Source organism: Micropterus salmoides, unplaced genomic scaffold (assembly GCF_014851395.1).
Source record: "Micropterus salmoides isolate LMB-PRFRI ecotype aquatic unplaced genomic scaffold, ASM1485139v1 Ms_hic_scaffold_18, whole genome shotgun sequence".
NCBI lineage: Eukaryota > Metazoa > Chordata > Actinopteri > Centrarchiformes > Centrarchidae > Micropterus > Micropterus salmoides.
The window spans coordinates 22,205,820-22,223,459 of record NW_024040928.1 but is presented as its reverse complement, the minus strand read 5'-3'; the positions used below and the strand labels follow the sequence as shown (position 1 = coordinate 22,223,459).

The 17,640-nt window shown below is 38.8% G+C and overlaps 1 protein-coding gene across 1 annotated transcript in view; it reads left to right on the top strand.

Moving 5' to 3' along the window:
• LOC119909481 (nesprin-2-like) overlaps positions 1-17,640 on the top strand; it is an 88,512-nt gene that overhangs the window by 40,889 nt on the left and 29,983 nt on the right. The window contains 30 exon segments of the mRNA XM_038727728.1: positions 219-419; positions 653-912; positions 992-1,142; positions 1,723-1,866; positions 1,980-2,102; positions 2,409-2,591; positions 2,808-2,945; positions 3,362-3,547; positions 3,975-4,097; positions 4,641-4,823; positions 5,235-5,330; positions 7,357-7,455; positions 8,440-8,517; positions 8,826-9,278; positions 9,535-9,620; positions 9,720-9,864; positions 10,507-10,593; positions 11,002-11,085; positions 11,087-11,158; positions 11,418-11,618; positions 12,541-12,633; positions 12,999-13,184; positions 13,451-13,621; positions 13,734-13,865; positions 14,392-14,591; positions 15,054-15,186; positions 15,585-15,767; positions 16,475-16,565; positions 16,568-16,623; positions 17,128-17,304. Of these exon segments, the coding sequence (XP_038583656.1) occupies positions 219-419; positions 653-912; positions 992-1,142; positions 1,723-1,866; positions 1,980-2,102; positions 2,409-2,591; positions 2,808-2,945; positions 3,362-3,547; positions 3,975-4,097; positions 4,641-4,823; positions 5,235-5,330; positions 7,357-7,455; positions 8,440-8,517; positions 8,826-9,278; positions 9,535-9,620; positions 9,720-9,864; positions 10,507-10,593; positions 11,002-11,085; positions 11,087-11,158; positions 11,418-11,618; positions 12,541-12,633; positions 12,999-13,184; positions 13,451-13,621; positions 13,734-13,865; positions 14,392-14,591; positions 15,054-15,186; positions 15,585-15,767; positions 16,475-16,565; positions 16,568-16,623; positions 17,128-17,304 (4,515 nt within the window).

Genomic DNA, 17,640 nt, shown 5'->3' with positions numbered 1-17,640 from the left:
TGCTCATGTCCTATTAAAGCACCTTTTTGCATAAGCACAACCTCACAGAGCTGCCGGCTTGGCTGTAGACTCTTGTCTTGTTTTTACTTGTTTGGAGTACCACGTGTACCTGTACTGGGCACAGGAATGTACTAAACATTTGACCGATATATGGTTCATGTAGAAGGAATACTTCCTGATTCAAACCTTAATTTTAGCTTTATTTCATCTCTATAAAGGTTTTGATGGAGGATGTTCGCAGTCTCGCTGGTAAAATAGAAGAACTGAGAGCTGGATGTCCGATGCAGGGCTGTGGGGTTGGAAAGGGGGGCGAGCTAGACACCCTCTGGAGGCGCTGGGTGTCATTACGACGTGGTGTTGGTCTCCTCATGGCACACACAGAACAGAGGGCAGAGGAATGGAAGGATATCACTACAAGTGTGAGTTTTACCAATAAAAATTCCTTATACAGCTTTTGCATCTAAAATGAACATATTAAAAAAAGTATTTTTTCCGGTTTTCTGTATTATTGTATTTTCTGGCTACCACATGTGTGTGAGGTTACAGAACTAAAGGACTGTGTTAAGTTACTTTTATTGAGACAACACTGGTAACAGAACACAAAGGACAAAGAAAAGTAGAGATGTTGAATATTAAATCCCATTCTCTTTAGATGGAGCAGTGTTGCAGCTTTTTGGCCAGTCTTCAGGCTGAGGTTCCTGACTCCTCCACCGTGAGCTTCACTCAAGAGGAACCCCAGGAGCTTCTGGTTCAGGCTGAGATGCACCAGGTTGGGCTGGAGCAGGAGCAGCAGGCCTTGGCCTCCCTGGAGCATCGACTGGAGCACGCCCTGAGCCTATCTAGTTCCCAGGATCCCATCAGCCCTGGACCTATTGGCAAAACACTAGTGAAGATCCAAGAGAATGTCAGGAGGTGGGAGTTGTTTAATATACATGTGAAAAGTGATTACTCATTTATGTCAGAGATGCTGAGAAGATACTGTTCTCCACAGCTTGAAAGAGAGAAACCTGCTGGTTGTAGCTGCAGCCCAGGCAGAGGAGAAAAAGAGACAGCAACTCCAAGAGGACATAGGAGAGGTGGAGCAACATGTGTTTGCCATTCTTCCCTTGCTGGAAGCCTGTTCAAATCCATACAAACAACAGGTCAAGCTCTTTTTTTATGCTTTATATTCCACGCTTGAAAATTTGAGCATGAGGTTTATAAGAGAGTTGAAGTAATAATAATAATAATAATATATACATGAGGAAAATAATGACAAATACTCAAGAGTACCTTCCAATTGATTTTACTTACTACTGTATATTGTTTACAGTAGTGTTTGAGATGTTTAATGTCAGGGTTTATTTAGAAGCCCTTTACAGCGCCAGTGAGAAATATAAATTGTGTTTATAGGCCTGTTTTTGTCAGGTGTGACAACAGACGACATGTAGCTTCAATAATACGATTCAAGACTGTGGTCTTTTCAAGTCTAAACTGTCTCTGTGAAAAATCAGCAGTTCTGTAAATGGTTTGCTGCAGGTCATCCTTCTCTTTTAAAGACAGAGCATACTAAACTTGTGAGGGGCTACCCGTAAGCTTATGTTCAACCTTTAACTAGAAAATAAGTTGAAGTAATTTTGAAAGAAGGGGTTTAGAGCTAAACTTTTGACCCCTTCTTGCTGTCTATCTTTCATGTTTCCTGTCCTTCTGATTTTTTTGTCTTGTTCATTTCCACACTGACAGGAGCTCAGTAGGGATTTGTCCTCCCAGAAGACCAAACTAAAGTGTATCATGGACAGTCTGCAGAGCCAGTATGCTGAGATACCAGCTGATATCAGCAAAAGGTTACAAGAAGTTCAGCTGTCTCTACAAAGAGAACAGGAGAAGGTAACTGGAACAGGAATGAAATCCATCCTCAGTGTCACATGAACTGTTCCTTAGCAAATCCTTATATTGTTCTAAATGTGTGTGTGTGTGTGGTTATTCTGCAACTTATGAAGAAGAGCGACCCTGTTCAGAAGCTGGCTGATCAAGTGGTGGAGTTGGGTTCTGGCCTGGAGAAAGTTAAAGCGTTACTGGAGAAAAGGAGTCCAACAGTCAATGAAGCTCAAAATGTACTCAAGGTGTGTGTATTTCTTGGTTTATGTATGTGAGTCTGTGTGTGCATGTTACATAAACCTGCTGATATGCACGAGTTTGAACATGTTTCCATATTAGTCATGAATGAATGAAAACGCTGCCAACCACAAACAGTAGCCTCTACTAGCTACGTTAGCTATTGTGCAAATGTATGTAGGCTATAAGAAGGGTGACCAACGGCCTAGAAACGACAGTGTAGCAGTTAAGACCTAGCTGCCAATGTTTACTAAGAGCTGATGACAATCCAGGATTACAGTATGACTTAAAGCCCTATATTGGTTGTTCTCCAGCATGTGTGGGATGAGCTGGATGCATGGCATAGCTGCTTGATGCTCCTGGAGAACGAGGTGCAGGATCTTGCGGAGGAGAATCCAGATCAAGCTCACCTACTCATGGACCAACTCACCCAACCACTGCAGCTCTACCAAAACGCAGCACAGATGGCCGAGCAACGTACTGCCTTCCTCAGCAAGGTCAGGCATACTATGTTACATTAACATGGTACTGTAGTGTATTGAATACAGAAAAGTGGGGATGTGAGCTCTCAAACAGCAGGGAACAGGAACCATGGTTTGGCTTATTGTGTATCTTTTAAATGGACTACATCACAGGTACAAAGTGGAAAAGGCTTCTAAAAATCTCTTAGAAAACTTCTATTCTGCTTCTTTATACTTTCTATACTTTGTCAGATCCCTGCCTGTCTTCAGGAGTTTGAAGATATTCTGTACAGCGCCACCTGCTGGTTAGATGAGGCCCAGTCATGGCTCACTGCTCCCTGCTCGTTTACAACAGCCAGAAGCCTCCAGAATCATGCAAACTCCCTGCAGGTCAGTGATACCAAGTAACAAGCAAACAAACACAAAAGAGCTGGGAAGAACCATGATAACTAATTTCACATTGTTTGATGTATAATGTGTTATGTTTTTTTCTCTATATTCTCACATTTGTCTGTTTTGTATTGGGCATTTGTTTTAATAGAACATTTATTTTCTGTGATGCGTTTTTATTGATACTGCCATCATTCTGTCATTTGTGCACACCCTGTATGTTTTTTTTTTTACAGTTTATTTGTTCATTTCATTCATGTATGTATGCATTTTAACACTAACATTATAATATAGTTTTATTTAATATATCCTATTATTATTATTATTAGAGACATAATTTAGTATTGGCCAGAGTATTTACAAGCATTTTCAGAGATTTCATATTGAGGAGTAATTTCACTTTCAATAATTTACAGCTGGTCCTGGATGACTCTGAGAGGATCAGGCACACCCTGCAGGATTTCAGGCTAGTCCTAGAGGATATCTCTGCTGTGTGTGACATCAGCACCCAGGTGGAGAGGCTGGACCAGAATGACCAACAAGTCCAAAAAATGCAACACAAGATCCTAGAGCCGCTGGAGCAGCTCCTGCAGGATGTTGCAGTAAGATTTTTAGAAAGAGGGATTCCTCAAATGTCAGGTTGTTAGTGACCCTAAATGGCAGAGGGAGGAAACTGATATGTCCCCACCCTATATTTTGGTTCCTCCCACTTCATTTGTGCAGAACACCTGACTTCCATTTTGACAGATTAACTGGATGGGATAGTGTGGTGCCTGCATTTTGAGATTTTGGGCAGACATATACATCTGTAAATAGTAGGAATGACAGGAAACATGAAAGAAAGCATGCAAAAAAAATCCCTTGCCAGAATTGAACCAGGTATATAGTGGCTGAAAGTGCATTGCCTTCGATCAACAAGACAGTTTCATGTGCAGTTACGTTCTTCTATGTGAACATCCACACTTATTACACTTATTATGAGATTACAAGTCAAGTTGCTGAAACATTTACTGGCAATCTTCATTTCAGGTGGTGGAGGCAATAGAGGCAGAGCTTAAGGCCATGGACAAGAATGTCCTGAAGATCAAAGCAATTTTATCCTCCATGGACAACTCCAACATACCTCTGACGGAGCATCTTCACAACCGACAGGTGAGAGAATGACTTTGTAATTCTTAATTATGAATTTCACACAAATACTTTTAATAGTAAGACACACATGCAACCAGTGATAAAAATATGAAACACCTAAGACTAAAAAGTATTCTAGATGTAGGACTGCCTCATTAAGGAAGGAAGCATACAGTTCTTCCTAAAGATTAATGTGACATCCCACCACTTCTTTTTCTATATATGTACTGATTTGACAGTGTTAAAAATGAAAATCTGTCCACACATCATGACACATGAACTGACACTCAGTTTATTTGTCATGCAGAGTCATACTCATCCTGTGAAAACAGTGGAACATTGTAAGAACCAGCATTTTTGGAGATTGACCATGCTAGCCATTCTAAACTAAAATTAAACTAAAAGTCAGGATTTCTCGGCCTCTGTTGAATAATTTTTTTATCTGTATCTTTTTAGTCCCCCGGGATCATAAAAGTGCAACTGGTATATAGATCTAAGTTATTCACAAGACAAAAAAATTTAAAAGTTTTATAGTTTAACCAGTTTGTCTGTTTCAACTGGAAGGTGATACTGGCCAACATGCAGTTGATGCGGAGGACATTGGAGGAGGTGGAGAGATGCAAAAAAGAGCTTCACCTCCCACAGGGAGCACAGGAGAGTCTACTAATATTTTCCAGAGCCAGACAACTCCTGCAGCCCCTCGAGGAACTGGAACAGCTCACCCAGCAACAAGCCACGATGCTGGAGGTACAGCATAAAGTGCCACTGCACTTATGTATAAGTATTGATTTAATCTGTTACTCTGGAAGAGTAGAGTAGAGATATTCGACAAAAGCTGTTTCATGAATACTTACAATGACTGTACTTGTTGTGCAGGTATAACTTCATTGAACAGTGAATTAAATCAAGGATGTTTCTTGTTAGCAACAGGGAACGTAGGCCAACAGTTTTTATGTAATTTTTCTCTACAAAACACACTCAAGGTTGCTCTTTATCTTTTTTTAATGGAACCGGTTTGCTGAGTCTCAGTTGTTTCAGCCTTTGGCACAAACAAACCCAATATTCTGCGGTACAACCTTGAATATGTTTATCATTAACTTTTGTCTCTTATCACATTCTCTCCCTGTTTCGCTCTGTTGCTCTTGGCTCTTTACATAGAACAAGATTAGGGAGGAGGATCTTTGCATCACTACAGTCTCTGATACCCCTGAAGAAATACAGCAGCTAGACGGATCTCCACAAAGATACTTCAAGGTAATAAAAATCAAAATAATAATAAGGTAGAATTCATCACTAGCTGAAACAATAACAACAGTGATATGTTTGTTTTATGTTTTTTATTTTAAGAGTTGGACATATCTTTGAATTAAATCAATAAAACTCAGCCTCTTAAAGGTTCAGTGTATAAGTTTTAGTGGCATCTAGTGGTGAGGGTTGGGAATTGCACCCCACTCCCCTATCCAAGCGAGTTGTATAGCTCCGGTGCCTGAGACAGGACAAAAGATGTTCTCTGTGAGATTGCAGAAAGATGCCAGTCAAAAAATGAGGTTTCTTTAGATAAGTAAATATAATTTCTTAATATATCTAATTATTAAGTAAAAATATGAATATTATTGTTATTTGTTCATTAATAAACAACAGCCACATCAAGAAAGTAAGTGCTACAGGATGTCTCATACTCTTGTAATACAATATTTTACAACTTGGGAGGGTTGGCTCATCTGGACTAACATACCAAAGAAAATGACATCTCAGAAACACTATCACATCTAGTGCATTAAATATGGCCACTGACAGATAACAGGAAAATGGAAGCCTCAGCACAGTCCATTATAAACCACATAATACATGAAGTTTACAAAAGCATTGTCAGGTGAGGATCAAGGCTCCTCTGACTTTGCTTCTGCAAATCTTCCCAAAATGTTTTTTTTAATTTTTTTTAAAAATACAACAGAAACACAAAGTAGTACTGACAGCCTTAATTTCGGCTTGTGCAAATTCTGAAAGTATTCATTATTGGTCACTTGATAGTGACAAATAACATGACCGTGTGCCTATTAGCAGTAAAATAAATACATGTTTTCCACCAGGGCAGTATTCAACAGAAGTTTAGCTGCTGTTACCGTTTTATTGCCAATAATATTCATCGGCGGTTTGTCTGAGGAAGGTATGGGCACATTTCTGTCCATGCAGCAAAGCCATAACAGAGCGCATATTTTACACAATTCCGACAAACTTAATTACCTGTCCATCAGAAAACTTCAGCTCTGCTTTGAAAACATCAGTCCCACATCAAAGCCTTCTATCTGGGAAAATCCACACAGATTATATACCTGATTTTTTGCGGTCAGCTGTCTGCATCTGTCCCGAATCCTCTTGCTTCATGGTATAAAGATCCACAGGCTGTTTGCTCTAGTGCTAAATAACGTGTCTGCTCATTCATTTGTCCAAATGTCACTTCTCTTCTTACTTCTAATAAACGAGAGGACTACTCAGACTGTTTATTATTATTATTATTATTATTATTTCCTCTTCTTCTATGGACGCATTTAATGTAGTGACGGTGTCGACACTGCCGGAATTATACAAGAAGAAGAACGCCGTGATGACGAAACGCACTCTGTAGCGCTGTTTGTCCGTTTTTGGCTATGGTAGAAACATGACGACAAAATACAGCGACCTCCATTGAAGGGGGTGCCTGCGGTTATGTAGATATAAATGGCTCATTCTAAGGTAATAAAAACATAATGGTTCATTATGTAAGGTCTTTATACACGACTGAAAACATAGTTATAGATATAATATTGCATTTCTGTCAATGTATTCTCAGAAATATTACACACTGAACCTTTAAATCATTTAATACTTTTTTTATTGAACTGTTTGGGGAAAGTGACAGTCACCAAGTCCAAGATTCCCACTGGTTGCCAAATTTTGAAAGGTGAAAACTGCATATTGTATCTGTTGCATGCAGCTCAGAACAATCATCTGGACTTATTTCAGTTAGCATATCTTTTGTGTGTCTGTAGAATAACATTTAGATTTACTTTAAGCCTGCACATAGCAATTGAAACTTTAGTTTTTTCCTGGGTAAATTTTTTTTTGTTTTTATTATGAATCTTCTGAAAAGAAATAAAAAAATTTAAAACACTTTTCTTGAAAATTACATTACGGGAAAGTTATATTTAATATAACTGAGGAAGGCGTTAGACTGTTATTTGTTCCATTTCCTTTAAATCACATCTTTGATTGTATCACTCACCTTTATCACTAAAATCAGGAGGATTTTGAGGTGTCTAATTCAGAGGAAGAGGAGGATGAGGAAAACGAGAGTTGTCACTCGTCGTCCTCTGACACACTAACATGCAGTATTCCAGAGGTAAATCTGAAAAAAGAGCACAGGAGCTCAGGAGAGCATGTTTCTGGCTACCTCCTTTCATTTTGGGTTTCATTCTAATATGTCACACTTAACGGCTGTCATTAAAACTTTACTATTAGAAATCACTTAATTTAAACTCATGATGTGTCATTTATGCCGCTAGGGGTCTCTCACATAACAACCACCATTGTTGATTAAAATACCTAACAGGCAGAAATCATGTTCACCAACGAAGTAATATGGGTTTCACAGAGTTGAAAACATTTTGGAAAATCAACAAAATATGTAACACAGGTCTCGTCGTTTTTAGACATTTTAATGCGCAGATGTTACATATTATACCTTTTTAACCTGTCACACAGAGATACATGACAGACTTTCCAAAATACACAGAGTTTGTATTGGAATGAAACTCAAAATTTCTTGGGCTCCTTCTTGTATTTTCCCTCCTTTTTATTCATATTTTGATTCATTAAAAAGTTTTCATCCTTATAATGTTGCATCTTTTTCTGGCGGTGTGGAGGGGTTTAGCAGATTTATGCATGTTTATAAGCAAGCTGTGTCCTGTTACCCGATGAAGCCACTTCTGGCACTGTCAGAAGCAGCTGCTTGAAATATGTTGCTCCTCTGAAAAACACACACACACACACACACACACACACACACACACACACACACACACTCTTGTGTCATTGTGTCACTATCTTCGTGGGGTCCCCTCATTCACTAGACCCTAACTTTAGCTTTAACCATTACAACTAAGTGCCTAACCTTTACCCTTCCACTAACTCAGTTCTAACCCTAAAACTAAGTCTTAACCCTTAAACAACTTTTAAATTTGTGAGGTCCCTCATTTTGGGCTCCTGGGGGCTCCTGGTTTTTGGACCCCACGAATATATAAAAACAAGCCTACACACAATGACATGTATGTGTGTGCGCATGTATTCCATTTGCATTTTTACATTTATATGATTCATGTGTTAGGACCCAGAGGAGACACTCAATGCTTCAGATGCGCAACGAGAGGATATTGATGAAATTAAGCCACTATCAGAAGTTAAGGTAAATAATATTTTTCATTTCAGAGATTGGTTTTTTTTTGATGAGCACTTTCAACATTTAGCACATTTTGTTTTGAATCCTTAACTTTAGTTTTTTTTTTACAGTGTTTTTTAAAAGTCTCTTATTAGTGTATTTATTTCCTCGTGGTTGAAGTACACACACATTCAGATAAATTAATATGACAGTAACCATGATAATGACAAATTGTAATATATTTTGTATTCTCGTTTTATTGTCTTTATTCAATGACTATGACAGAGACTGATAAATTTTTAGTTAAACCTTAAATTATCGTATTCATCTTTCAGGCACTGAAGAGTTTGGCAAGTCAGTTTTCTTCTGAAGTGGAGATGAGCACAAAAGGTGCTGAAACTGGGTTTTTATCTATGGAGTCTGGGCTTGATACAAAAGAGTCTGAGTCAGAAAATGATCCAGTTGAAACGGGATTAATAACAATGGATTCCAAAGCTGATGTTGGCAAAGCATTTAGCCCTGAAACACTAATCGCTGCAGCCATTCCAGCAGCAGAAAACAAGTCAATTGCTGTTGCTACACTGGACCAACATGGGTCACCAAAGCATGAAACCCTTGTCACCGCCCCTCATACAAAGAAGTCCTTTCAGGCAGCAGCTCCAGTGGAAGACACAAGACTGATTCCTGCTAGACCTATAACACCTTTCACTTCCATCAGAGCATCAGATGAGTTTACAGAAGAGGGAGATGGAAATCTATCTTTATCCACTGCTCTCCATCAAGATTTGGTAAGTGTCTGAGAAAGAAAAGAGACACCCTTTAAAATAATTATCTAACTTCTCCTAGAAATGTGTGACATCCAGATTTAACTGAGGAGAACAATAAAAGCTTGATTGTTTTTATGTTTGGCGTTAAATTAACACTGATTTAAAACATGAATTGTGACAAATGTGATGTTTCTCATATGTGACATTCACATAATATACAATAAAAACAGTGAGAATATTGCAATTAATTTATTTGTTTGTGTTTTTCAATGTCCAGGACACATTAAATATGTTGAATGAGCAAAGTGAAGACAGTCGTGGTAGTTTGGCGGAAGAATCTCAGTCGTCTAAGCTGCCGATCAGGTAGGAAGAGTGCCATTCATCAGAATAGATGATTTACAACTCACATGGACATAGCATACCGTAGTCTCAGGCATATTGTGTGTTCCCTTTGGTCCCTAGCTTGGCTGGACATGAAGAAGATGGGGAGCAGCAAAGGTGGAGACAACTTTATACCCAGATCTCTCATAAACTGACCACTTTGAATAAAGTTAAGGAGGAGCATGAAACCCTGATCAGCTCAGACGATGGAGGGACCCATGAAAAGGTCGGAAAATACAGAAAAGGATTGTTTCTGAATCTTTGGAGGGTCAAGACAGGTTGATTCAGATTTTGGTGTTTTGTTGTTGTTTTTTTAAGTTGAGCCTTGGAATAGTCGTGATGAGGGGGGGGTGAGATGAGACCACAATAGATAAAAGTAAAATGTTCTCTAAGAATTGGATGCTACGCTACCATCTCTCCGTTACATCTGTTTCTAGTGCAACAGGTGGTTAAACCTTTGGTAAACATGTACTGTAGTAAATGAGGAGGATTTTGTCCCTGTATGCTGACACTCCTTTTCACTTTAGGAGTTATTAAGTCTTTACTTTGACATACATTAATAAGAGGGACAGATGGCACGAACCTTGAAAGATTATACCAAAATAAATTATTGTTTGCAATTTTTATGTGTGCCTGCAGGTAAGTGATATCCACTAAAATATTTTTTTACACAGGAAGAAAAATTTTGATTGTCCTTATGTCAAAAGAAATACAAGTGAGAATGTATTTGTCCTGATATGAAAATAATTGAATGCAGGAGTCATTTTCATTTCATTTCTGCTTTCTGTCCAGTCATTCCCTACATGCATCTTTTTTTTTTTCATCACTCACAGTGAAACCTAAACTACTTATGTCCGTTTTCCTTTAGGTTCCAGAAATGGAGCTGATATTAACTGGTTCTACTTCTGCTGTTCTCCAGCGGACACATGAGTCCGTCACCATGCTGAGACACATAGTATGTACAGTTGTAACAGAGGTTAAAGAATACAGGTGTCTTCCTAGTCAAAAGGACTTGTCGGTAGACGCAGAGATTGTTCACTCTTTTAAATAATACACTGTTTTGGATAAATTGTCCCACAAATGATCAATAAACATGGGTCTGTGTAAGCATTTTCATTTAAAAGGATGTATTTGCTAGAAATTATATTAAGATGATGATTTGTGAAATTATCTTTATGAAATGTTTCAGTTTTCCATTTTATCATTTAAGAAAAAAACTTGCTTTATCCTTTCAGCAGTAGTTGGTTCTTCTGTAAATGCCAATTTAAATGAAGCAAGAACCTAGATGTTCCTAAAATCAGATGTTTCTTTACCATGGCAAACATTGCATTGAGTGACCACTATGCATTTGGTTATTTCCCAGGTGACCTCTGCAGATGATTCACATCCAGGTGGAAATGAGGAGTTGTACAGGGGTGTACAGAGGGTCCTCCTCTGTCTGGATGCTTTTGACTGACCTTCTGTTGACTCCTGGTGGTGCTGGTGAAGATGCCCCCCAGCTAAGGCTGCTACAGCAGGAGGTGACTGACATAATGCTACTCAAAGACACACATGATAGCTCTGTTTTATGTAAAATCTACTTAAAATAAAAAAAAAATGGGTGCATGCAGACTTATGAAAACAGAATGAATTTTTCCACCTCTTAACTTCTTTGACCAAACAATATGGATATGTGTATTAATTTCTTTGTGCCTTTTCTTTATATGTAGATCCCCTATTCATTCTAAAAGCACTCTTCTGTTTTTGCGTTTTTTTGTATCTGTTTACATTTCTGCGTAGTGTGTATCAACTGAGCTGGTGACTCTGGCTGAGCTGTTGAGTAAAGTGGAGTCAGAGACTAGGCCTGCACTTTCGAAGAAAGAACCAGAAGCTCTCTGCTGTTTGACTTCCCTTCAGGATTGCCTACACACAGTCCAGCTGGTCTTTAGCTCATCCCACAAACAGCTCATTGAACATTTTGGCATCACATACCAACATCAGGTTTGAATACAAATTACTCACAGAGTTCAGTATATTCCAGGAATATTTTTTTTATAGTTATAGTTTTTCACAGACTCAAGTGATAATTACCATTAACCATATACATTTTACTATTTGGATCTGAAACAGTTGGAAGACATTAAAGATGCACATCTCCACTGTCACGTGACCACAATGTGATTTAATGATGTAAAATTACAAAATTTCAACTTGTAAGGAACCCAAAAAAAGATGTGGGCGGAAATTTGGGTTTTTTGGCTTACAACATGATTAGTTATTATTATAATTTGCTTTGGTGTTAAGGTGCTACACAAAGATAGACAAACATACAGTCTACATAAATAAATGTAGAAATATATAAATATGGAATAAACAAATGCAAGTTGTATAAGAATAATTAAAAATAGAGAAAAAAATAATACAACTATTTGCAGAGAAAGAACAATGTGGCAGATATTTACACGTGCGTTACTCCGATTCGTGTTGTACAGATGTATCGCAACAGAAGAGAATATTGTGTACATAAATGTGTAATGTGTAAAACAATTACAACAAATATGTGCAATCTGCACATGTGCAGAAATATTATTCACACAAGACATATACTAAGTTAATGGAATATAATGCATTGCTATAGATTACCCCTAACACCAGCATGGAAAGTCATTATATTAAGCTCCATGTCGACCAGCTACAACTAAAAATATTTATTATATAACACAATATAAAAGTGACGGGAGCAATTCTGCAGCAATGACAACTATTACTTTGTTAATTTATGTATATTTTGGTGATAATATTTATTTACATTTTAGATTGTAGCACTTTTACTTGTATTACAGTGTTTTTATACTTATTGGTACTTTTACTTAAGTAAAGGAGCTGAATGCTTCTTCCACCACTGTTCTTAAACAACACACAGGAGCCCTCCTCCAACCAGCTTTGTATTTTGGATGAGTTTGAGCTGGGACCAAGTGAGACGTTCCCCCGCATAAAGGATGCTCCCAATTTGGAGGTAACCTGTGTGTGTGTGGGGGGGGGGGCTAATTTAAGAGCTTTTTTCAAATAGCAGAAATTTTGACCCTTGAAGGCTCTAACTGCTACATTATCATTTGACTCATGGATAAAGACTAATTTGAATTTAAAATGTATTGTCCTGATGTGGTGGGTGCCATAATTAATGGCTATCATTTCAGTTTTTCTACATAAATAACAAATAATACCCACTAAAATGACTTTGACTACACCCTTAGCATAAAAAGAAACCACCAATTTATATACTATAATACAGACTAATATGAAAGTAGGGGGTCACAGGATCAGTGTTTCAAAAGTTAATAGTATTTTCCTTAAACTTTGTACTTTTCCTGCATCTCTCAGCAGTGTGTGCTGGGCAGACATCTGAGGGAGATTCCAGGGGGAACAGCCAAGCTACAGCAAGCTTCCCAGTCCTTGCTTCAGGGGATAACTCGTCTCCTCGAACTGGGTGAAGAATGCATAACAGAAGGGCAGATGAGCCAGTTTCACAACCACAGCCAACTTCAAGCCGTTCTCTGCAGACACAAGGTATCTGACTGTGCTTTCAACAAGTTCTTCAACAGGCAGGCAAAGACCAGATTTAAACCAGGCACTTTCTTAAGAGTGTGTAGAATCCTCTTGATGCTGCTGTCTTAAAACAACCTCAAACAACTAATGATCAGACTTAACACAAAGATATTTAGACCTCAGTCACATTCATTGTCTGTTATCGCTTCTCTTGTCTCATTTATCAGGCGTACTTTGCAATTATTTCACTTCACTTCTATCATAAATCTGTTCTCTTGGTGATCCAGAAGCTCCTACAGGTCCTCAGGTCTCAGTTGGCTTTTGTGCAGCATCTGTTCCAACGTGAGCCAGAAGCGCTCAGGTGTCAAGAGGATGAGCGGGTACAGTTGGAAGTCAGAGCTAAAGCTTTGCAGCAACAGGCTCTGGAACAGGAAGTAGCTTGTCAAAGGAGGATCCAGGTTTGTCATGCACATTTGCTGAGGGCCATATGAATTAATACATGAACAGTGTTTGTACTCACAAACTAAATGTTAAAATTGATGTGTGGGTTTATGGTTGGACCTGCTGCAGGAGTGGACCCGGTGGGAGGATAATTGTGGTCGACTGAGCAAGCTGCTGGATGATCTTGAAGCCTTCATCAGCAGTGGGGAACCAGAAGGAGATGACGAGAAGGTGATTCAGCACCGACAAGATGCCTGCCAGGTAAAAACCCTGTTGATTGATAGAGGTCTGGTCATGAATCCTACAGCTTTTGGCCTCTTTACAAGTTACAATTTCTCTGTCGCTGCCAGACATCACATCGGGGAAGCAGATGTTTTTTAGACCACTTTATCTCTGTTAAATTCTTCTCATATTTACTGTATATATTCTCAGATGGTATGGGTCAGATTGGTGGAGACAAAGACATTTGTTTGTAGAGACAAAAGGAGCGGCAAAGATCAGTCATATATAGTGGAAGTTGGGTTGTTTTTCTTGTATTTTATTCTTTCCCTTATGTTTCTTATCTGCTGCTATCTTCTATCATTTTCACTTCTATCATTCTTTTCACCTTTCTGTCATCCCCTGCCATTTCACATTTCACACAATCATGCTCCTTAACCCACCATTTTCTCTACTTTGCATAACAGTTGGTTCATGCTGTCTCTGTGTGAAATTGGCTTGTCAAGAAAATCTCATGGAGCTTGATGTAAACTCAGCGTAAGCACTGTTGCTTCTCCTTGTCACATAGCAAACATTGGTCCAGCTGGATGAGAGCAGAGTTGCTTTACGACTGCTCCTGGATCAGGGGAAGGTGCTGCAGACGGATCCAGGGTTTGCTGCCACAGTCAGTCATGCAGGAGGCGCCCTGGAGCTGCGATGGCAGAGGGCCTACAGGCGAACAGAGCAGGAGATTCAACGCTGCAGAGATATGCGGGACAGCCAGGCCAGGTGGGACAGGCTCAAAAATACCATCTGCCAACTTATGTTGAAAAAAAAAAAAAATAACGATCTAGAAGACATTTTATCTATCAGTGTAGGCCAGGCAGTTTTAATTATTACCTGAGCAGTTAGACAATGTTATTGTCTGAGTAAAAATATTGTGCCAAAGTTATTGATTACTCCAGAATAAAATCACTTCGGCATCTAGGATGAAATGTTATCTCATGGGCATACTGTGTCTTATTTGGGGTTTGCACTGTGAAGAAGTCTTGTATTGATTTGTTGGATTAATTCCTAAATTCATCGATCCTAAAAATCATCAGTTTACAGTAACAATCTCTTTTCTCACATGGGTTAATGTTGTTCAGCAGTATTGAACTCCTGCCTACGTCCTTAACTCCCTTTTAGTTAAGGAGCAGTCATGTTCTGCACCACTGGATGAGCTATCTGTTTTTTTCACCCTCCCCACAGATTCCAGACTGACTTTGCATCAGTTAGTGAATGGCTGGTTGGTGCCAACAAACGTTTGAAGACTTGGTCAAACCTGGCTGACACCCCTGACCTAAACGAGGAATCGATTAACAACAATCTTATCAAGCTGCTGGTATGGCTTTTTTGTCTACTCAGCACATTTATATAATCTTACATAGAGAAGGACTATTGACAACTATGGCTTTTTCACCCAGGGTGAAAAAAAACAAATTTTCTCTGTCATTTTGGGGTTTTGAATCCTTTTAGAGCAGCACCAATCTGCAGGTGAAAGTAACAAAACGTAATGTTAAAACAATGTAGCTTGTAGGCCCACTAAACAATATGCTACAAAACAACAACACACTGTCAACACTGATATTAGTAGCAGATCAGGATCTAAATGTTGACGAGTAGAGCTATTTAAACAGAGTCGTTACAGGCTTTACCAGCCGCTCTCTTTATCTAAGGATGCATGGGTTGACACTGAAATTGACACTGATGGACATGTTTTCTGACGCCACACCCACCCAGGACTTCTCCATGGAGCTTAAAGCCATGTCAAAGCCAAGGACATCTGTATCCAGGGAAGCCACTCAGGTGCTCCGCCTGAGGGAAGCTGATTGTCCCAGGCTAAGAGCTCAGCTCGCCAAGATGGAGGTCAACTGGAGCCAGCTGACCTCTGATCTGTCCAAGATACAAGACCAGCTGCAGCAGGTACAGTATTCACAAGGGTTTCACCCTCTGCTGGAGAAAAAAACTCAATGTAACATGAATTGTTACGCTGTCATATAATTACCTGAAATAAATGCAGTGATCTCGCATATTCACTCAGTTTTTCCAAATTTTGGACCCAATGTCCTATAAATCTTGAACATCACTATATTCTAGTCCTTCAATTAATTAAAATGCAATGGTCCAAGTACCATGGACATGCTGTTAGTTTTCAAAAATAATTAGGCATTGAGAAATCCCCTCCTGAAGGGGAGTGTAAACCCTGTTGAAATCAGTTTTGGGGTGATTGAGGACAGGGAATTTGGGAGGACTTAGAAAGGAGGTGAAGGACACTTTTAATTTTTCCTCATCATTTATCACCAGTGAATGAAACCAGATATTCTAGATTATAGTAATTACACCAGTCTTGCCAAGTTTAGCTTGCAGAAGGTTCATTTAGATTTCTTACACTTTGGCAGTCACTTCAGGAGATGATGAAAATATCCTACCTACCAAACATTATACATTTTTTAAATAATATAATAAATTAGATTTTTTGTTAAATAATTTGGACAGGCACAAAAATCAGTTGTAATAGAACTGTTTACTGTATAACTATCTAACTGGATAAGTACAACATTTTTAAGAAAGGTTCAAGTGTTCATGTAAAGATAAAATCCCTTTCTCCTCTGTTGTCATGTGTCCGTTAGCGGCTGCTGGTAGCATGGCCACCGGTGAAGCTGCTGTCTGACCTAGAGGACTGGCTGAAGAAGCTGGAGGCTCGACTGAGCCAAGAGAAAAAACAGTCCTCAAGGCCAAAGATGCTGCTCAGATCACTGAAATCTTGCAGCACTACCAGGTACCTATATACCCACTGTGCATCTCTTTCAAGAGTGGCTATATTAGAATGTTCATTTCAGTGATTTAGAGAAAATTGCATGACACTGAGTTAATAAGCACTGGGTTTCAGCATCCCTTCCCCTCGCAGACCTAACATTTTCTGCAGTCACGATATTCTACAAGATAAATCAGCCAACCATACAAGGAAGGAAACATAAATGAAAGATGGAGTAGTAGTAGTATAATTTTGACAGAATTGTTTCAAATAAATATTTGAAAGGCAAAAGAAAGCAAATATTTATTAACAGCTTTATGGCACTAAGAACAGTAGGGAAATGCGCATATTATAATGGAATATGTTTCTGGTCAGGCATTGAGTCAGAACAAAGTCAGTGGTACCTCCATGATCTTAGAGGTGGATGACATATACGGATTTTTCATGTATGCAAATATATGATAACTATAAATCTTTTTCCTTTAAGTGTTTTTAATTGATTTCTGTCTATGTAATGTTCTTTCTCAGGAGTTAAAGGCAGGGATGATCAATGGGCAGCTCCTTCTTGATTTCCTGTGCCAGTCTGGGCCTCAGGTGTTGGGAGTGGACGCCCAGGTTCTCTGCTCCGAACGTACAATGTTTGCCGAGAAACTAGGCGCCGTCAGACTACAGTGGCTGCACCTTCAGAGAGAGCTGGAGAGCCAGGTCTGTTCTTCAGCTGCCAATATACAGTAAAAGACCACAACCTGTAGAAGCTGAAATTAAATGATCCGAATGTAACCTTCTCTTTATTTTCTGGTCTAATATTTTAGATATCACCTAGATATCATATCTAGGATAAGCTAGCAGTTGTATACAAACAGGAAAAGGATTTGTTTTGGGCTATGCTAGCCTGCTAATGTGTGAAATGGATGTAAGTTATATTGACAAATAATCCAGCGGAAGTATTTTAATGTTTTGTCAAAACTGTTTTATCAGCACAAATATAGACTGATGGTTTATATAGTCAGTGGAACCCATTAGTCAGACCATAAACATAAT